This window comes from Echiichthys vipera (assembly GCF_963691815.1).
Source record: "Echiichthys vipera genome assembly, chromosome: 2".
NCBI classification, from domain to species: domain Eukaryota; kingdom Metazoa; phylum Chordata; class Actinopteri; order Perciformes; family Trachinidae; genus Echiichthys; species Echiichthys vipera.
In genome coordinates, this window is record NC_139827.1 from 8,107,734 (window position 1) to 8,129,386 (window position 21,653).

The following is a 21,653-nucleotide window of genomic DNA, read 5'->3' on the forward strand; positions in this document are numbered from 1 at the left end:
GGGAGGTCTTCTGCTTTTGTTTTTTTGTTTCCCAGTGCCTTGGCTCTGTGCTCTGTGGTGAAATACACTGCCGTTTGCTGACATGCTGTTTCTTTATTTTCTCAGTGAGGGCGCCTGTGTGTGTGTTTGAGTGTGTATATGACAAAGCAAGAGGTCAGGACCTTCTGTGTTGGAAAGTGAAAAGTGGTGGAAAGATTAGCAGCGAGGGGGGAATAGAGGGAGATGGCAAAAAAAGGACCTTCTGTGTTGGAAAGTGAAAAGTGGTGGAAAGATTAGCAGCGAGGGGGGAATAGAGGGAGATGGCAAAAAAAAAAAAATGTTTTGAGTTCATGAAAGGAGAGAAAATCAATTCAAATGTTTTTCTAATGTCCTGGGGCAGTTTTATGAACATGAGAAGCCCTCTTGCAAAGTCAGAAAGGGGAGAGTTGATATGTCACACTGATGTATAGCCCGGAGGCTAACCGTAGGCTTTCATTCCACATAATGTAATATGAAGCTCATCAGCCGGAGCTATCAGACCGCTGGGCATTAGAGTCGGGCGATATCTCCGTTACCCAGCAGAGCCTGACCTTTGCTTTGGCTTTTAATCAGAGGAGCTCTGATACATAACAGGCTGCAGGTCTCAAGAGAGAGGGAGGGAACCAAGAAACAAGAGTTTTGGCGTTGTTTTAGAGAAATCTCTGGTGAACGTAGATTTATTTACACAGGAAGTGAGTAGCACACATATACACACCGTGTAAACACATGCGACAGAGTAAACTGGTTCTCTGCAACCAAAAAAAGCCAGAAATGACCCTGTGAGTGGGGAAGGCACAGACTGGGGGGAGGGACAGACAAAGGGAGGAAGAGAGAATACAAGGAAAAGTAAGAGGATAGAGGGAGGGAGGAGGGAGAAAGGTCATGTTTCCTCTGTTGAGCCCACTTCCTGCCCTGATCCCAAAATGGAGAGACTGTAAGAACGACATCCCTCTGCCTGTTTCACCCCCGTCCCCCCTTCACACACACACATACACATACACACACACACACACACATCAGAGAAACCCAAACCAGCCTCCCGCGGTATCCTACAAAGGAGATGAGAGGAAAAAGCAGGGAGCAGAAAAATATATCCCCAGTGGTCTCTGAAACATAAGGAAGGCTTCGTTTATAGAAGCAGAGAGACGCAGGACATTTTGTCCTCAAGTTGCACCGTGTGTGTGTTATTTGTTGTGTGGCCTACATGAGTGTGTTAAATAGAGTTGAACTGTATGGTCATTTAGAAACAAAAAGAGATTAATGTCATTTTTAGAGGTTATTGTAACGTATACATGTAACCCAAATACTTTTTTAATCCAAAATAATAATTATTACTTCAATTGTACAAATGTTTCTGTGCAGGCAGTTCTCTTTTAATGTTTGAACATATAACAATGAAAAGTAATGCCCTGTAAAGTGTGTGTAATCCACATACATGTATTTATTACTGTAGAAATGAACTGTGTGAACAGTTCAAAGAATCAGTAAAAGTGCGTAAGCTTATGCTTTATATAGTTAGCTAAAAGTAGCATTTCTAGATTTAAACAGTTGAAATAGGTAGCTAAAAGTAGCATTAATGGATTTTGAAATATGCTGTACCGAGTCAATAATAGCTTAGCTGATGTAAAAGTTTATATAGTGAGCTCAAATAACAGTGGTCTAATGGATAAAAGTTAGCTAAACGTAGGCCTACTGACCAAACAGGAAATAATCAGCAGAGCTACTTACATTTGATATGGTTAGCTTAAAGTGAAATTAATGTATAAACAGTTAAAATAGTTAGCTAACAGTCAAAATAATGGATAAACAGTTGAAATAGTAAGCTAAAGGTCAAATTAATGGATAAACAGTTGAAATAGTTAGCTAAAGGTAGATCTACTGATGAGACATCTCAAATAATCAGCTAAAAAATGGATAAACGGTTATTTAGCCAATCAATAACATTCAGCTTCTCTCCAGTAGTAGGTCTAGTCGTTGTAAGATAGTCGTAGTGAGATTTCTGACCAAACCAACCAAAATATTGTCACTTCAATTATTTTTTATCTATATCCACTTTTATATAACGACTAGTGTTTGGAACATACATTGCGTTCATCCGACAGGGCTGTGGGGGGTAGGCCACTTCAGACCGAGGTTGGGAACCACTTGTCTAATATAGCCTACACAGACCCGAGTGCCACCACATTATAGGCTACCTTATCTGTATAGCTGTGTGTGGTGTGTGTGTGTGTGTGTGTGTGTGTGTGTGTGTGTGTGTGTGTGTGTGTGTGTGTGTGTGTGTGTGTGTGTGTGTGTGTGTGTGTGTGTGTGTGTGTGTGTGTGTGTGTGTTGTGTGAATGAGGTTTTGAGTGTGTACGGCTGCATGTGTGCAAGTGAATTTGGTCTCATGACTCTGGTTAAGCTGATGTTTCCCTAAGGCTGTTTTGATTGGACCTACAGCTGAACTCTGATATTTAATAATGAGCCAAGTACTCCCTCGGTTTCTTCTGGCACACACACACACACACACACACACACACACACACACACACACACACACACACACACACACACACGAAACAAACCAAACCACTGAATCATACAGTGAAATATAAACAACAAGTGGTTCATTAGCTGATGATTTGGACGTGACACATCACTGGACCCCAGGCTGTCGCGTCATTAAAAGACTTCTGTTTTAGTTCACACTGACAGTGGAATTAACTTTACGAGGCCTGGCATCTTATCTGCTCTGCAGGGCGTGTTTTTTTCTGTCGGTGCAGAGCTTTGAGGGCAGATTGTCTGAGAATCAGAGGAGATGAGCGCACCAGATAAATGATATTAAACCAAACTACACATGCATATTACATAACCTAACTTCAGGCCTTACAACAGTTGAGGAGAAGGCCAACTCCTGCCCTCCAATAAGTGATTTAGAGCGCCTCCAGTTAAACGCAACAGGCTGGAGAAATCTTTTACACAGCGTGCTGATTACTTGGATGTTATATGAATACTTATTATGATTGTTTGCATGTGTTTTGTACGTCTGTGTGTTTCTCGGACGGATCTTCCTGAGGATGCAAAATTAATTTCAGTCTAATCTGGCAATAAAGTTGTATCATTTCATGTAATATCATAAATTGAATTCATGCAAACAATTTGATAAACAGTTATAGCCTTTGTACGGCCATCTCCCCTTCCATACGTCCATGCTTTATAAGAAAGGCAGATGTCGCCCTCTGCTGGTATAAAATAAGTTTTCTCTACTGTGGTGCTGCACTGCCTGTAACTTTAGACTGTGCTCTTTTTTCTTGTAACTCAGTTGTTTTATTAATATAAAATAATTAGTATTCCTGAGAAAAAATAAAAACAACTCGTGAATTCAAATGTATAGTTTACAGTTGAAAAACCGAATATAGGAAAGGTATGTTCTTCCCGGAGGAGTTAAATAGCAAAGGTAAGAGAGTGCACAATGTAAAGAAAGTGAAATAAAATAACCAGGGTTCGTACGGGTGCTTGAAATCCTTGAAAAGTATCTAACTCTGTGACTCGTATCCAACTCGGTGACTGGACTCTAACCTGTACTAACACACTAACATCCTGACACTTCTTTTACACTTTATTCTTGTTGATAGGTTAAAAATGTTTTGTATAGTTGCACTGTCGTTATTTGCTGCTCTGTGTGCCCTGAATTGCCCCCCGGGGACAAATAAAGTTTTTTGAATTTAATTGAATTGAATTGAAATGCTTGAATTTTAATGTTGCATTTTAAAGGCTTGAAAAGTGCTTGAAGTTGTATTTTCAATTATTTCACTACAAATAGCTCTCGAGCCGAAATACAACAAGTCAGCGCCTGAAATGAAAAACGTGAAATAATAGTAACAATAATAACAGTATGAGTGTGTTATATAATATGTTATTTTACCACAGCTGTGAGGTGCTGGAAAAGCTTGAAAATGGACTTTGAAAGTGCTTGAATTTGACCGGGCAACAGGTGTACAGCCCTGAATAACAAAACTAGGGATTTCTGGTATAAAGCAAAAGTAGTTTGTGTAGTTCTGGGAAAAAAAATCCACCCATGGAGATTGAACACTCTCTAGATTTTGTGTGAGCCAATCGTACAGCGCGGCTGCACTCACACTCACATGTGTTTGACACATTCAAACCTAAATTTAACACACTTTCCTCCCTCTTCCCATCAGAGCAGGTGTAACCAGGCATCACGAGTAAGTCAGACTATTATAATCACACTGAACATCCTGATCCAGGTCATTGTTCAACAGGAATGAGTGGGTTTTGAGCAGATGCGTATACAACACCTGCTGTTACAGCCTTTGACTTCTGGTTGGATGTTTATTCTTACATTTCCAGACTTTATTGTCAGGAGGGAAAGTCAAATTAAAGCTTTTATTTCATGGTGTGAAAAAAACAATCAGTTTCAAATGTCAGGTTTCATGTAGCGTAATGAATGTCTCAGAGTGCATCATTACTAATGCATCATTTGCTCTTTAAATTACACGCAAACACCATTTTTCTTCTGTCTGTCAACACGACCAACACCAGGTTTTCCTCTCCACTTGGTTCAAGAATGGAAATAACCAGCTGCAATTAGGTGAGATAATTATAACACATATCTCTGCAATTAAGACTTTATTTTTTAATTCATCTAATTTTTTCCAAATCTAGTCAATCCTGTAGCAGCTCTACTGTAACACGGCCCAAAACATCTGGAGTTACTGTAACAGGTGCAGTATTTTATGCGTCTTTCGTTGTGAATAAGAGCTGAAGCAAACTGAGTACAGAGATGATTTCCATCGAGGACCAACCGTGTCAAAATAAAACCTCCAGTAAGTGGAGACGTTTTATCTAAGGAGAGAAAAAGTTTAATGGAAAAATGCAAAACCTACAGATGTTGCACTGTCTTCTTTATATTATTTCAGGATGCCTTTTAGGTCATTTTATGTCATGAATATTTACTTTAATATTGCACATTTTAAAGGTTTCGTTGAGGGTCGAATATTCAGATTATTCTGTATTCCTCTATTTTGTTTTTGTTTTTTTGTTTCTTTCCAGCAAGGCAGTTTTTTATTTTTTAGTTTAAAAGCCCCTAAAAAATATGAACTATTTCTCTTTAATATTAAAAATTCATGACTAAATAAGTAACCAAGTGGAAGTTTGGGGGAAAAACATCATTAGTTATAATCAGCTAATCTTCTTCATCAGCGCTGTGAGGTTGTGGTTGTGGCGACACAGCTGTCGTCATGTTTGATTCAGAGTTCGTTGAATCCTGATCGTGGCATTAAACATGCATGTTTTTCCATCCGAGCCCGGCCCTCTTTCCAAACGGTACGAAGAGCTCGGACAAAAACATGTAGAAATGTAGAAATCTCTCGTGAAATCATTAAAAAATAGTTTTCTGTAGAAACCTGTCGCTCATAATAAGAAGCCGAGTGAGAAATTGTGTTTTCAAGGCCTCATCTCATCTCATCTCATCTTCAACCTCTTATCCGGGGTCGGGCAGCAGCTTTAGCAGGGGACCCCAAACTTCCATTTCCCGGGCCACATTAACCAGCTCTAACTGGGGGATCCTGAGGCGTTCCCAGGCCAGTGTGGAGATATAATCTCTCCACCTGGTCCTGGGTCTTCCCCGAGGCCTCCTCCCAGCTGGACGTGCCTGGAACACCTTCCTATTGACTCACACTCTACTTTTGTCCAACAATAGTCAATAAAATCTTTTTTTCAATCAACATGTGCCTTGTCTGTGTTTACAAAATGACGACAACACTCTGTTCATTAATAAACACCCAAAGCGTCAGTTTAATTCACTCATTCAAAGAAAAGTACAAAAGTTTAATTCTTCATCATTCACTCTACTGCAGACCAGTGAAAAAACATCATTCAGTAGTTACAGGGGGAGCTTTCACATATCTCTGAGAGCATCTAGTGGCATTTAATGAGGCCGGAGAGGCTCACATTCAGGAGTGCTGATATGTATATATATATATACGTATGTATTGAATGCATTTCTGTTGGAAATGGGTAAACGTAAAATGAAATGGGCAAATGTAGTTGTTGCATTACTACCTGCACGCACTGGGGATAAATCAGATTTTCCCAGCATGTGCACAACGCCCACGTTTAACAGCGCCAGTGATATCTGACTATTACGCTTCATGTACTGCTTTAAGTGAAAAACAAGACTCAGTACATTCTTCAGTCAGTGTAGCTAAATTCAGACACGCGTATCAAATACATCAAAACAAACAGCAAAGCAAATATTGTGGAGTCTTTGGCACACTGTTGAACTGACTGGTTGAGTGGAGAAAGACCTGTTGTCTGTTCACTCCAGTGCTGTGATAAAGTTTGTGCACCTCACACACGGATGAGGGGGATATTTAATCAGAACTGCAGGTTAAACAGAGTTAAAACACAACATGGTTCCATTAAGATCTGTTATTTTTAATTCATTTACTTAAAGTTTCCTCAAATAAAGGCTGTGAGTTAAAGAAAAGCGAGGTCTCATATAATGGCCGGGGGTAAGGTGAAGGGTGAGTAAACTCCATACATGCCACCGCAGCATAACGTATGTTAGCATCGTTTTAATTGAACAATTTAATCCTGCTATTTTCAACGCTTTGTTGTTCTAACGTGTTTTTAATTCAAAACTTTAAAAGGCCAAATTGGAGCAGATCCAAAGGAGGCTTCATAGAAAAAAATATGACTAATTATACTTATCTAACAAAGGGAATTAGCCTGGTGCCTTCTGTAGTTGAGGTAAATAACAAATGGAAATAGGGTATATATAATGAAATAAGTCAAATCCTCAATTATTTTAACTTAATATCATATAACAATGTTTAAGTTTCAGAGGCTTCGTGCTGGAGGCCTGTGTTGCATGTCATACCCTCTCTCTCTTCCCTTCACTCTGTCTTCATACAAAATATAATTATAACCAGTAAAAAACTAAACAATGCTCAAATAAAAATCTAAACAAATACCTTTAAAATAATTCCTTCTGTCAAAGAGGTTATGTTTTCGGCCTGTCTGGATATCTCTGGATGAACTGTTCACATATTGCAGTGAAATTTGGTGCAAAAGGTCCAGTTATGCGTTTTTTTTTCCTGCTTTCTTCCAATAAACTATTGCATTTGAGAGAAAACCCTTCTCCTGAACTGATGGGTAGCTGGTTGCTCTGCCTGAATAAATAAATAAATATAAAAATGGGGGGAAAAAGGACTGCAATGCAGAATGAGGATGAAGATATCTCACACATCAGCCAACTCAGAGCTCAAGACGGTGCCGTAACGTTACACGGTGATATCTTTTTGTGCCGCACCTAATTAAAAATAAACTCGCCAATGAGTCGGTTTCCCTGAACACAGAATCACGCCCCAGTGAAAGAAAGAACCACCCCATGCCTTGAACATGCCGATGCCTTTTGTTAAACTCACAGAAAAGCCTTTTTCCTGAATTTGTTCAGAGGAAACACGTTGCTGAACGAGTACAAAGAGTCTGATGGAGTTACACATTAAGATGTGGTTTAAAAACATTATATTATTAATATTTTAAGTGTGTGCAGATTTTGTGGAGGTATGCACCAAGTGAGTGCTTTTTAATTTAATCATAAAACTGTTTCTTGATCAACAGCTGCGGAAAAATGTCATTAAATCCATAAAAGCTCAAGCTCATATAAAAACTTTTTCACAGCACTGTACCCCCCCCCCCCCCCCAAAAAAAAAAAAAAAATCCAGTATGGGCTTTACAAAAGCAATAAAGGGGCGCTGTCCGCGATTTCTGTTGCTATACAAGAAAGTACACCAGTGTATGTGTATCATGTTATTGCTATGGAGCGTTGGGGGACAGATAGTAGGGGTGAAACAGCCTCTCCTGATGGCAGAGGTGCAGCGCAGCGTGTGTGTGCATCAGTAACCGTGGAAACCGTGAGGTGAAGTAGCTGATGAAGCCTTCGGGAAGCTCGCCGAGAGTCTCCTGCACCTCCGGCGGCAACTCGTGGTAGTGATGCTTCTGTAACGTGCAGAAACAACACACACATGCGTTTGAAGTGTGTTTTACCGTCTTTATATTTTATCTCTAACTTCTCAGCGATCAACAACAAAAGGAAAAGAACAACAAAACAAATAATGAGAAAATCATATGACTAAATGATCAATTCTGGCAATTTTTCTGCTGTTCATAAACTAATCGAACTTCGTATTTAGTTTTTAAATATACATCGATACACAGTTACACATACACAAACATACGTATGTGACAGACAGGCATCAAAGTCCAAATACAAATCTGTTCAGGAAGATTTACAAAAAATTAAGTTTTGAGAGGTAATTGTTTATTTTATGTTGATTTACATGAGGCGGCTATTCGGGCTGTTCATAAGAACACTGGGAAAGTTTGAGTTGTATAGTTAATAAACATGATTTAATGGTTTAAAGCTGCAGTCAGCAAGTCTGGCAGATCGAGTGGACTCGATCAAATGTTACCAACTCTCACGCCCCTCCCCCTCTAACTCCATCGAGTGCTCGTCTGAACGTGCACTCTCATTGAGAAACACGCTACACAGAGGTAGGAAAAGCTAATTTAACTGCTAAAGTCATTTTGCATATGCCTAGCTTGAGGCATGTACCGGTGATACTGTAACATGCGAGAGGGGGGATTTGTAGCGTGTGCTCAAACTGTGGCCGGCAATCAGCGTCCAAAACAAACAACAAGCTCTAGGTGCACGTAGTGTTTTTTTCTAAAAAAGGATGATTTATGTTGCTCTATCGGAGCATATTGTCGGTTTCAGTGAATATGGTCAAAAAGATGTTGCCGTCTACAACTTTAAATTATGAAGAAGGCGTAGGACTAGACAAGACATGTCATATTTATTATACATTTGATTTTTTAAATATTTTTGGAAAAAAAATAAACTAAATAACTAACTAACATACATACAAACATCACCTTTTGCCACTAAACTAAACCTCACCCTTAACACAAGTCTTCTTCAATCAATACTTTTGGAAAATAATTATTTTGTATGTAAAAATTAAAAAGCGTATAAGCAAGCATACTGACCTTATTCCTCATGGCTCTCAGCAGATCTCTGACTGAGTTTCCTTTATACGTCCTGAACCGCCTCAAGTCTGGAAAGCACACAGGAAGATTACAGACCGTCGATGTCTTTGTCCTCCTGCACAGGTGTAAACGGTGCAGTTATGCGATACTGTGTGTCTGTGTGTGTGTGTGTGTGTGTACCTGTCTGTAGAGGCACAGAGATATGCATCCTCCAGTTGGTTCGCACCACTGCTCTTCCCGCGGTCTCCAGTTTGACCACAATCGGACTGTCTGCTGGTTCCTTCTCTATGCGGTCACTGACGTCCTACGTACGCACACACGCAAACAGATTATGTAGACATGAAAAACTACAGGTATAAACTTAAACCCCTGTTGCATATTTCCTGCTCAGCGCTGATTATCAGAGGCTTTGCTTTCTCCACAGAGACTGTTTGATGTATAATCTCTGTAAACAGAAATCTGCATACAAATGTGGAATCTGTTGAGCAAATCTTCTCACACACCTGGAAAAAGAGCAGCTGCTTCTCTGGGCTCCAGAAGAACGGATGTTTGAGCACACAGGCGGTCGAGGGCCGGGACTCGGCCTCTGCACTGATCATTCGCTCGATCAGGTCCTGTGCTATGACGTCGTCTGATCGAGGGAGAGAGAGTTTTCAGCTTTTCATGTATAATTTCACTCAGAAATTGTGATTCTTTAAGTGACTCATAGCAAGGATTGTTGAGGTGTGATTTGACCTGGGCCTATGGTGGTTCAAGTCTGGATCTTTTAGTGCAGGACAGGGAGGTGGTGGGGCAAATTGAAATCTTTCTATGTGAGAATTAACTAGCTTTAATTCTGGAGGAGAAAAAATGATGACGAGGCATGAACCAAGCCAGGAGAGACGCGCACAAAGACCTCTCTCACCGTGAATATCCTCCATAAAATGCGAGAGAGAATATTCTCCTGACAGGATGTTGACTTGTCGTCTTAATGAATCACCAAAGGGGTGCTGCCCTCTGCTGACCACGTAGTAGAACACGCAGCCTGCTGAGAACACGTCCACCGCTGCTGTCTGCACACAGAAGAGGAGAAAGAGTGAATCAGAGGACGTAAGGGAGCGATACAGGAGATCATTCCTGCTGGGTGCTATCAGACTTGACAGCTCTGCTCTTTGCACATCTGGAACATATCATAACACTTGAATAATAATAATATCTATCTATCTATCTATCTATCTACCTATGTATCTATGTATCTATCTATCTATCTATCTGTCTATGTATCTATCTATGTATGTATCTACCTATCTATCTATCTATGTATGTATCTACCTACCTATCTACGTATCTATCTATCTATCCATCTATCTACGTATCTATCTATCTATCTATCTATCTATCTACGTATCTATCTATTTATCTATCTATCTATCTATCTATCTATCTATCTATCTATCTATCTACTTATCTATCTATCTATCTATCTATCTATCCATCTATCTATCTATCTACGTATCTATCTATGTATCTAAAAATACAGACAAAATAGTCTTCATCTTTACCTATGACAGAAAAATGTATATTCTTTATAAAATACAATATATATATATATACATATAAGGCGTTGAATCATTATTTTATGCGACATTTAGTCCATTCCCTTGAAAACAACATACCAAAGTTTGTCCCATTCAAATTTGCCTGACACCTTGAACATGTTGAAACGTAAAAACAGCATCACAGAACCTCAAACTACATATGAAGCTGTTTTTATCATCCATTCATGTCTTTTAACTGTGGCTATTTAAGTGAACGAGTTGGGTCGAGGAATGTGTGCTCATCCTACCGGTTTGTTGCCAGGAGTGTCCCGTAGTACTTCAGGAGCTATCCACCCTTCAGTTCCTGGTATTCCCGACCGCAAAGAGAAGCTGCAGCGACCGTCTGGGATCTTCTTACAGAGTCCAAAGTCAGAGATGAGAGCTCGGACTCGACCCAGCGCACTGGGACCAGAGAGGAGGATGTTTCTGGGCTTCAGGTCTCGATGGACTAAAGGGAGAGATGATGGAGGGTGAAGAAGAAGTCGAGTTAGGCTGAGGGGAAGAATCTAGAAACATTATTTTTTGTGTGCACTTATATGTGTGTGTGTATATCAGACCTATGTTGAGTGAGTGGAGGTGTGAGAGGCCACACATGGTCTGTCCCAGCAGAGTTATAGGATTCAGCTCAGGAAAGCAAGACGGATCCTCCACATACTGCAGAGACACAGACACACAAAACGTTTCGTTGTTAGGGGATGTCGTCTTAAATGACATTCAAGGACACAATGCCTAACTGCTAAATAATGATAATAAAAAGTCAACTGTGCTGACCTGTTGCAGGGTGGCGGCGCACAGCTCGATGGCGATGTAAGTGAAGAGGCGGTCTCTCTCTGTGCAGAAATATCGGATGACGTTCGGGTGAGTGTCAGACTCTCGCAGGAGCTGCACTTCACGCTCTGCTACCTCAAAACACTCCGGCAGTATTCGCTTCACGGCTACCTGGCGCCCATCAAAATGACCCCTAAAGTCCAAAGAAAAAACAGAGCGCCGTGATATATTGAGAAGTGTTAATGGTTTGTCTCAGACATTCAGAGGGTTGTTGATTGAGTAGTTAAGCCCATTAACTCAGAGCTGTGTTCACTTTTTGTTTGTGTTGACCTTTTTCCAAAGCAAACCATAAACATCTAGATTGATTTTCACAACAGTATGAAAACCAACCGATAAGAAAGAGAAATATCTGAACTGAATTAAATTGGAAACTTAAACGCCAGCTTAAAAGAACTAAAATTAATTTAAATGTTAGGTTTTTTTAAGCTATAATACATCACTACTGATAAGAAGAGACAACATGATTTTCCATCAACTCTAGTGACACTAAACCACAGAAATTGAACAGACGGAGATGGCGCTTCACATCAAATACTGAAGTAGTATGAAGATTAAACATTAAGGCCATTCCTATAACCAGTCCAGTAAACAATACAACAAATAAACAAGTAAAGGTGGTAAGAAACAAAAGTCTACCTTGCTTAGAAATGCTTAATAGGAATGTAAACGCGTGTTGATTTCAAGGCCATCAAGCACCATTAACTGTTGGAAGAGTGCGGCTTAAAATCCAGAAACTGTACCTGAAGACAAAAGTTCCCGCTGTGCCGTGTCCGAGCGCCTCCGATGGAGTGAAGGAGATTTTGCCCACATGCACCTCCTCGCTGTTTCCTTCTGAGAGACGTAGGAAGGAAGAAGGAAGCGGCACGAAGTTAATCTTGGATATAGTTGTGTGATATGCATAAATATCACACAGTGCGGCGCGTTACCTGCTGTCAGTTTGTGAGCAGAGGTGTCATTTATATCCACATCTGAGGTGCTGCTGCTGTGAGTGTGAGGACTGGGCGGAGGGTCGGCAGAGGCAGGCTGAGAGTCTGGATACAGAAAAGCAAAGATACACAGCATTCATGTGTTTTACTTACACCACTTCCTGCATTTTAACAATCCTTCATTTCTCAAGTGCAATGCAAAGGAAAATGTTTAATCATTGAATCACTGAGGTAATTAAATAGAGGGGTGAGAACATAACAGAGAACTCAATACTAATACTGTTCAGTTACTTACCACTGGAGCGGTTTGTGTCGGTAGAAAGGGTTGTGTCTGAGGAAGCCAAGGCCCCCGTCTGCATGTTTGTCTGCATGTTTGTCTGCATATTTGTCTGCATGTTTGTCTGCATGCGCTGGAGACGAGACTCAAACGCCTCCTCCAGCTGCCTTTGAGCTTTCAGCTGATGAGCTGCACGCTGGAGGAACACACAAAGACACGGATCACGTTAAACACTGTGAGAAGATGGAGTTTGAGAAATCGGGATCGAAGAGAACGAAAAACTTGAGCTGTCCTTTGAGGGAGATTACGAGAAGATAAATCTCTCCTTGGCAACACTCTCAATAAAAACACAACAACTACCATTCAGCCCAGATGTCGTGAGACAATGACACACTTTCTATAAATGTACAGTAATACCTGTATGTAATGTATATATTTTCGATACATTGTCTTCCTTACAGCATCACAATACTGCAATACACTGGTTACCCCTGTATTATGATACGTATCATTTTGCCAGATTTTAGCCAAAACACAGCCCTATATCTTTGAGAATGAAACCTGCAAAACTGGATCTTAACAACAGCCGCACAAACTCACAATGGGGTACGTGAGTGCGAAGGCCAGCCATCCTCCCAGCAGCAGCGTCAGAACAGCCAGGGTAAGATGGTCCTGAGTCATATAGACAGGCAGCACGGCGGCCGGCCTCTGGGCCTGGGCTGTTGTCCTCCCATCAACCCCTCCTCTATTAGCATTAGTGTCGCTATGACGACCAGCCACCGTCTGGAACTGAAGGACACGGTAAGATAAGAAACAATGGAGAGATAACGAGCATTTACTTGTTTTTATCTGTCATTATTGTTCTGTGTGAAGCAGTTTACACTGTAAGTGGACGTTAACAGAGCATTTAGTAGTTTATCCTGTCTATGTTCATCTTAAAGTTAGTGCTATAACAGACGTTAAAACCCTGGCAGAGTTGTCTGATATAATTGCTGTGATTTACTGACTCTCAGACCGCAGCAGAGGTAGTTTGGACTCACGTAGCGGTGATGGTGAGGGGAGGCAGAAGGTCGAGGGGGGATGACTGCCTCGCCAGAACGCTGCAGGCCGACTGGGAAATCCCTCAGCATGGTGGTGTGAGCCACTGGAGGGAGCTCGTGATGACCTTAAACACACGCAGAAACACATTAAGAGCTGTTTCAGTGTCTGGGTCACTTTCTTGTCTGGTCAATAAATAAACCAGAGTTCTTGCTTTCATGCTGAACATAAAGTTTGACTTTCAAAGCTTAAATTATTGCGATATTTGCTTGTTTGATTGCTCTCTACTTGCATTTTACTGTTTACTTATTTATTGTCCTTTATTTTACTGATGCTTCTTGTTCATAAACTATCCCCTGTGGTGCTGTAACACCGCGAATGTCCCCGCTGTGGGACTAATAAAGGATTATTTTATCTCATCTAAATACTTTCCCACGTAACTGAGTCACTTCTCTGACCAAAGGAAGACAAAATGCAGCTTCTGCAACAATAGGTATGAAGTCCCTCGTGCTCATTTTAAAGTTAGCATTTTTCTCCAATAATATGTTTAACAAGAAAATAAAGAACCGTAATAATGAATTGGTTTGAATAAAAACTATTTACACAAAAACACATATTCACATTAGTTTGTTACGGCTGTCGGCACATGTACAATTGTTTATTAATGCATCAGAATCAGAAAACTTAATTGTTCATTGCAAAGCAGTGGGAATTTGTCTTTGATGAGGCTCACAGACTAAATAAGACAGGTTAAAATACATACAAGACATAAACACATAAAATGCAGTAAGCTGTACAACACAGAAAACTAAAAACACTTGCTGTATGGTGTCGGTCAGTGTGTGTGTGTGTGTGTGTGTGTGTGTTTGTACCTATGAGCAGCCAGTGGTTTTTTGGGCTGTTTGTGCTCCCTGGTGGGTAGCGCACATCTGTGATCGGTGTGATCTCGCACTCCCCTCGCTCACTGACTGTCACTTCCGCCGTCACTGGGCCCTCGATTCGAGCCAAGGTCAGTCCCCGAGGCTGCCATGGCAACAAGAAGCAAATGTAAGCACAAACGGGTCACATAACAGCTATCTCGTTAGTCCCTTGATCTTTATCGGTTCCTCACTGTCAGATACACCTGATCTGATGCACTTTAGTGACTCAGGCAAGTTCACACTGCAAGCTGTAGTGTTCAGTTCATATTTATTGCTTTTTTTGGTTTGGCAGTTCACACGCAGCACGCTGTCGCACTGAAGTAAACATGGAAGCCGATGAAATCCGTGTTTACTATTTCATTTATGAGTTGATGTGCAGTGGAAGCCAGCATATTCGTTGAATTATGGCTTTGTAGTTGTGCGTATGGGCTGGCAACAGGGTGAGTGGGCGACGTCAAAGTCCCATGAATTTCGATATAACTGTTCAGATTGGGGTCACGCGGAAGAACCACATTTGACAGAGGCCAAAATCTGAACTGAAAAGATCAGACTCCATGTTATTGTCGAACGTAGCCTAGTGTTCTGGAGAATCATCACAGATGCATGACTTAGATGAATACGGAAAGTGGATGTGTGAATGCAGTTACATAAAAACAGATGAAACGTTTAAACTCACCACTAACGAGACTCCGTGGTGGACGAGGGAAGAGGAGGCGTAGAGGTGCGAGTCTAATTTTCCAACATAGAGAGTGGGTCTTTAAGAGAAACAGAGTCAGGTTAGTTCCTCAGCCTGTTTTTTATTTACTATGACACAAATATATATATTTTAATCAAAGGGAATGCAGACTGTAATAATAAAAAAAAAGAAAACGCATTCATGTAGTGCTTTTACACTACATGCCATTCATACACCGATGGCACACACACACACACGCACACACACACACACACACACACACAGGATTAGTGGTCAACCCGCTCTACCGCTCATCCACATGCTACAAATGAAGATACAGGCTAGTTTTTTATTATACCATTGCCACAGACAACGTGTTTCTGATTGGCTGGCAGGTGTCCCTTAAAACATATAACCAGACACCTCCAACATAGCTCCAACCAACAGTTTGACAGCTGCTGTAAATCAGCGCGGCAGGCAGTCCTCGTTCTTCATGCTGCATTACCGGCTAACTCTCAGTGGTGAGACAGGAAGGCTTTGAGAAAAATTGGGTTTTAACAGTTTCTCTTGTTGCCTGAAGTAAGTGGATGTGAATTTAATATAAGCTGAGGCTACCTGATAGAGGAACCAACAGACTCAGCAGCTCTTGTTCTGCTTTGTCCATTAAACGTGTATGTCGGACACCTTTTAGTCGATCATCACTTACTTAAAGCGACGAGAACGATGTCTGTGGTTATACGAGCAAATTGGAAAACTGTTGTGCAGTCTTTGAGATTTCTAGTTTCCACTTAAAGAACATATAAATGATGTAATCAGACAGATGCATCACAGCTGGACTGAATATCACAGCGTTTAGACCAGATCAGGCAAAAGTCCTCCTATTCATTTTTAAAGGGGTTCTGCGTTTAGAGTGCTGCGGTGGAAGCCACAGGGAGGTGAGATTGATTTAACTTTTGGAGAAACGCAATTAGACGTCCCACCCCGTTGGCCAATCATGTAGCCTGCGATCAGACTTGTCACAGTCTGTTTTTGGAGCGGTGTGAGAGTCCTGCACAGTCAATAGTAAACATCCTGTCCCTATCACTGCCACAAAAACGTTTTGAAGGGTAAATAAAACTAAATACAAGAACTTTATTGCCTGGGAGTTTGTGTCACAGCTGATTGTTTCTTGCAACAAGCGCTTGCATTAAAACTCAGTCCCTCCATCTCTTTTCTTTCTCTCTTTCTCGATGAAATGAAGCTGCCTTCAAGTGCGGTTGAGAATGTCGAGACTATAACAACGATCTGACAAAAAAACAAACAACTGTGTAATATAAAGTCTGCTGGTGCCACATTAGGCATGTATAAGACTGTGTGATTATACAATTTCTCTTACACAAGTTGCGTTTGTGCACTGGCTTGCTCCTTCACAAACTGATAGCTCCACTTCAACGTAGAGTGTACGTCCACCTGGTCACTGGCGGAGGAGAAAGTGAGGAAGCGCAGCGTTTCCATGGCGAGGGACAGGTGGGGGGCGTGTCTAAGCGAGTCACCAGTGTACAGATAGACCCCTACGACGGGCGACCCATAGTTCTGACTCCACAAGACGTCACCTGGGAGACAAAAACACACTTACTTACAGCTTCAAGGAGGGCGCAAAGGTGAAAATAAAGGGAATTAAAATAATCACATAGTAAAAACCACACACCTCTCCCTACCTGTCTCTCTGTCAACTGTCACAACGAGACCATCACCACTCGACACGAGATGGGCCATCTCTGGAAATACAAGTCTGACAGGTCAGTTCTGGATAAGATGGAGTTTAACATGTTTGAGTTTTTACACACACACGCACATATGCACACACACACTCTCTCTCTCTCTCCTCTTCAAAGCTCTAACGTATGACAAAGCCGGTTCTCCAAGGGTGTCATCAGTTCATACTGGCATTGACCCAGCTAATAAACCTGTCAGTCTGTGTAACTGAATGTGTGTGTGTGTGTGTGTGTGTGTGTGTGTGTGTGTGCGTGTGTGAGAGAGAGACGTACTGTAGTCTTGTTTGTCATCGTACGGTGGAGCGGAGTAATCATTGTATGTAGCGTTCCATCGCAGCTCCTGTGTCTTGGTGTCAAACATCGTAACCATGTATTCTGGAAAAAAAGAAATATATGAACAGTAATCCAGGAACCTCAGGAACCTCAGCCACCTGTGCGTGTGTGTGTGTGTGTGTGTGTGTTTGTGTGTACGACATACCTGTGCGTCCAATGTAGAGCAGAGGAGTGTTGGGGCAGATGGATTCAGAGGAAGAGGTGGTTAAACTGGTTTGTTTCTCGCCTGTCTCAGGATCCACCACGAACCACACATCCTGCTTTTTACCTTCATGTGCACACAAACACACACACACACACACGCACACGCACACGCACACAAACACACACAAACACACACATAGGACAGGCAGAGAGACAGATATTAATTAACATACAGCAGTGAAGCATGTCAAATATCTTTATGTCTCATCTGTCAGCCTTTGTTTATTATATTAGGGCATACATGTACTGTATATAGAACACCTACAGACAGACACAGACACAGACACAGACACACACACACACACACACACACAGTCTCACCTGTATAGAGTATACCATCAGAGCTCCTGCAGGGAGCAGATTGAACCAGCTCTGGGATGGTGAAGGGCAGTTTCTGCAGATACATCCAGACAAAAGCGTCAAAAAGTAAAAAAACACACACACGCACAGATACACACACACACACACACACGCACACACACACACTGTTTACCATCAGGCCTTCCTTGTGTTTGCCACCCAAGACGTACAAACTGCCATCGTTGGGGTCTGGGAGAAATCCCGGCCTACAAAATCAACATTCATATGATTTAATTATTTTCAGCAGGGACAGCTTTGATTAAATCAATATGGATTTTTTTTCTAAAAGAAGCTGACTATGTTCTGATTTAAATAATGAGCTATCTAATCCAACAGTAAGTGCACAAGACGACAAATCTGACAACTTTTAAAACTTTTTTGGATACACTGCTATGAACACATTTATTAAAAACTCTCAGTCATAGGTGTGTGTGTGTGTGTGTGTGTGTGTGTGTGTGTGTGTGTGTGTGAGTGTGTGTGTGTGTGTGTGTGTGTGTGTGTGCCTGTGTGCGTGAGTGTGTGTCTGTGTGTGTGTGACTCACTCACTCTGTGAGGTAGACAGGTACTTGAATAATGGGGTCTGAAAGAAATCAAAAGATTGAATGAGACATATTTAAAAATGACAACAGAGACTTGGTTAACAGCATTGACGTCTATGTGTGTGTGTGTGTGTGTGTGTGTGTGTGTGTGTGTGTGTGTGTGTGTGTGTGTGTGTGTGTGTGTGTGTGAACCTTCTCTCAGGGTCCACTTGATGTCCCCTGACTGTTTGGAGACAGCATGCAGACTACCATCCAGTGTGGAGACAAACAGGAGGGATTCTGGGAGGGTGACTGATCTGACCCCTCCTACCTGTCGGGTCGCAACGAAGAGAAAGAGGAAGAAACTTTATGGCCAGTTGTCAAAGCGCGCGCGTGTGTGTGTGTGTGTGTGTGTGTGAATGTGTGTCAGTGGGTGTGTCAGGTCCAGCCCTGCAAAAAGTTTCTGCTCTAATAACTTAACAGGATATCCTTATCCCTCCTCCTCCTCCCAACACTTCACCCCGTCTTTCAGAGAGAGTGTGTGTGTGTGTGTGTGTGTGTTCACCACTCCCATATTTACCCACTATATTTTTGTGCGGTGCAAGCACACACCCAGTGCACACAGTGGATATAATACATATCTATGATCACACCATTTAAAACACTGAGTCAAGGTATTAACTTCCTTCAGGCAATTTGCACTTAAACGTCCTATCATCGTATCCTGGCAACTTTACTGGAGCCTGAAATAGACACAGAGGCGCAGTGGGATGCCAGTTGCAGTTGCGCATAAATAGCAAAGACCCAACTCTTAACAACAACAACAACAACAACAACACTATACACAGATTAATGTTACAGACTTTATACCTGAAATAGCTTCCCGTCCCAGGACAGCAGCAGGAGAGACAGCAGCAGGCGCCCCAGAGCCCCCATGACCCCCAGCACACTTTGTTTCATGGCTGTGAACAAACGCAGGACTAAAGCTTTTGAACTAACAACAGAGGTCGAACTCTCTCTCCACTTCCAGCGTGAGCGTCCATGTGTCAGAGAGTGAGCACCGGGAGGGTGAACGTCGCTAAAAAAAAGCCCCGCGGGGAGTCAACAAACACGGGGGAAGCTCAGCCAGCAGCACCGCTTTAGATCCATAATAACAGCGACGGAGCCGATCAGTCACTTTTCCATATTTCCGTGTTGGGACGGAACCGGTGACGTCAGGAGCGGACTGTCAAACGGAGAGGGGGCGGGGTCTACGCTGAGTGACAGGCGGCTCCAGCCAATGGGCGGAGAGGTTTGGAGCAGAGGGGGGCGGGGCTGTAGAAACGGCTGGAACACGTGGAAACAGACAGCAGGACAGCTGTGAGGCAACAGAGAGACTTTGTGTGCAATAGAAAGTGGTGGAGGGCGTCATTGTGTGTTTGTTCACTCGATTTCTACAACTCACCTACCCACATCTACTCAAGTACTGCACTTAAAGGTGGAATATGTAGAAGCTTTATTAAAAGCTACATTTAAAAATGATAATACACCCACGGGGCGTTTTGAGGGGTACAGAATGAAAGTTTTGCTTTTCCATAAAAATTATATATATTTAGTCTGAATTAATATTTTACTTTTTTTTTTGACGGGTTTGACAATGACTTTCTGTCATGTTCTGTTTACATTGTACCAGCCAATAGTGTTGGGCAGGTTGCCAGGTTTGTCTGTTGTTTGGTGCAGCTACTGTGGGCTAACACTGGGCAATGTAGTTTGCCAATCCTGCAACTGCTTCGGAGCCTCAGCGAAAGCAGCTGAGTGACTGGAGACGGGCAAAAACAGTATAGGCCAAGCATTCACTCGATGGGCTGAGATAAAGGAGTTCAATGGCATTAAAACACATGCCCAAATGGCTACGTTTCTCCTTGATCAGTAAGCTAGCTTACATGTTTACTTAGCTGTAACCGCTAACGGTAACTGTCAGTCAAACTCCTCTGCAATACTTGTTTTTATGGAGCGATTTGCTGGAGGGGATGGGTTCAAACAGGCTCAAATAGACTCCGGTCTCCTGTAGACTGACCAACCTGGCAACCCAACTGCTTTTTATTATATTTTGTTGTTGTGACTACGATCTTGAGACACTAGATGGCGGTGTTCTGCTCATTCTCCATAAGCCTGTGAATGTTCTCATTTATCCAGGTCATCGTTATCCCCAAAGCAATTTCAGTCAAAAGCAACTGGACTGGTTATTTTTTAGGTAAACGTTTTACCTCTCACCCGAGAGGCTTCATCAGTTCATGTACGCTCTGACCAGTCACAGCCTCAGGCCCGGAGTGGCTAATCGGGAGGACCGGGACAATTCCCGGTGGGCCGGTCTGACTTTTGGGCCGCGAGGGCCGGTGTTCAATTATTATTTTTATTTATTTTGTGCCGGTGTTCAGTCATGGCACTGAGTGGAGTGGGGATCACGTGTATGCTGTTACCGCTGTCGCTGGTCATATCAGGGAGCTGGCGGTCTGTTAGATCATGCCAATGAAACTGGGACGCGGACGCAGGTTAAGGGCACGCCCACCAACAAGACACAGACGCAGACGCAGCCTGATGTAACGTACGTGTCGTGCACTAGTCCGCACACTTCAGTGGTGTTTGCCTAGCTCCAACCACAGATGTACAAGGAAAATAATAAACCAAAATGGAAAATAAAAAGAGCAAGGGTGGCGCAGAAAAAGCGAGGATTAAAAAGAGAAAAGCCCTGGAGACAGATGCAGCCAAATGTGCAAAAATCGGCAACTCTCCTCTCACACTCGGTGACAGCGCCTGGCAGCGCGCAAATTCTCGGTGACAGCGTCTTATAACGATCATATAATAGTATAATATAATTTTATATATAATATCACGGCCAAAAGCTCTGTGCGCCTCCGGAGGCCGTAGCACGAGGAGCTCTCGTAGGGATTGGGCTTCCCGGGGTTTGTTTACCGGCGTTGCTGTGTGGAACCGGTCTTCCGCGTTCCACACAAGACCGGATTTTTTTTTATTACTGGAAAAAAATAATACAAAATAACTCGGTGTTGGCCTCAACCACTGGTAATACCGCATACCGCGGCAACCCTGAATGTTACTAATAATTGGCATAATAATTTCTTATAGCCTGTCTAACCTAACGTTACATAATTTAAATAATATTATGATGCAAC

At 42.1% G+C, this 21,653-nt stretch overlaps 1 protein-coding gene across 2 annotated transcripts; it reads right to left on the reverse strand.

The window, feature by feature from the left end:
- Nucleotides 1-7,749: 7,749 nt before the first annotated feature.
- Nucleotides 7,750-19,668, reverse strand: ern2 (endoplasmic reticulum to nucleus signaling 2). 2 transcript variants are annotated; one of them, XM_083937165.1, is made up of 24 exons: nt 19,354-19,668; nt 18,697-18,814; nt 18,512-18,545; nt 18,099-18,171; nt 17,927-17,999; nt 17,547-17,669; nt 17,342-17,443; nt 17,012-17,071; nt 16,690-16,906; nt 15,315-15,393; nt 14,591-14,741; nt 13,721-13,845; nt 13,281-13,469; nt 12,699-12,876; nt 12,404-12,508; nt 12,218-12,305; nt 11,421-11,610; nt 11,207-11,303; nt 10,898-11,097; nt 9,977-10,124; nt 9,576-9,703; nt 9,253-9,376; nt 9,073-9,140; nt 7,750-8,022 (listed from the first exon to the last, which is right to left on the reverse strand). In XM_083937165.1, exons 1-24 carry the CDS (start codon nt 19,441-19,443, stop codon nt 7,840-7,842), a joined length of 2,943 nt encoding a protein of 980 aa, XP_083793291.1. In that variant the 5' UTR covers nt 19,444-19,668; the 3' UTR covers nt 7,750-7,839. The 2 variants fall into 2 exon arrangements, with proteins under 2 accessions (XP_083793291.1, XP_083793290.1); XM_083937164.1 differs by having other exon boundaries at nt 12,218-12,308.
- Between the last annotated feature and the right edge of the window lie 1,985 nt (nt 19,669-21,653).

What these genes read in the sequence shown, in the direction of transcription:
- ern2 (XM_083937164.1), bottom strand. Translation starts at nt 19,443, where the DNA reads ATGAAACAAAGTGTGCTGGGGGTCATGGGGGCTCTGGGGCGCCTGCTG. An exon ending in GCTCTACATTGGACGCACAG is followed by an intron (nt 17,444 to 17,546) that starts GTATGTCGTACA and finishes CTTTTTTTCCAG; the next exon opens with AATACATGGTTACGATGTTT. An exon ending in AGTGCACAAACGCAACTTGT is followed by an intron (nt 15,394 to 16,689) that starts GTAAGAGAAATT and finishes TTTCTCTTAAAG; the next exon opens with ACCCACTCTCTATGTTGGAA.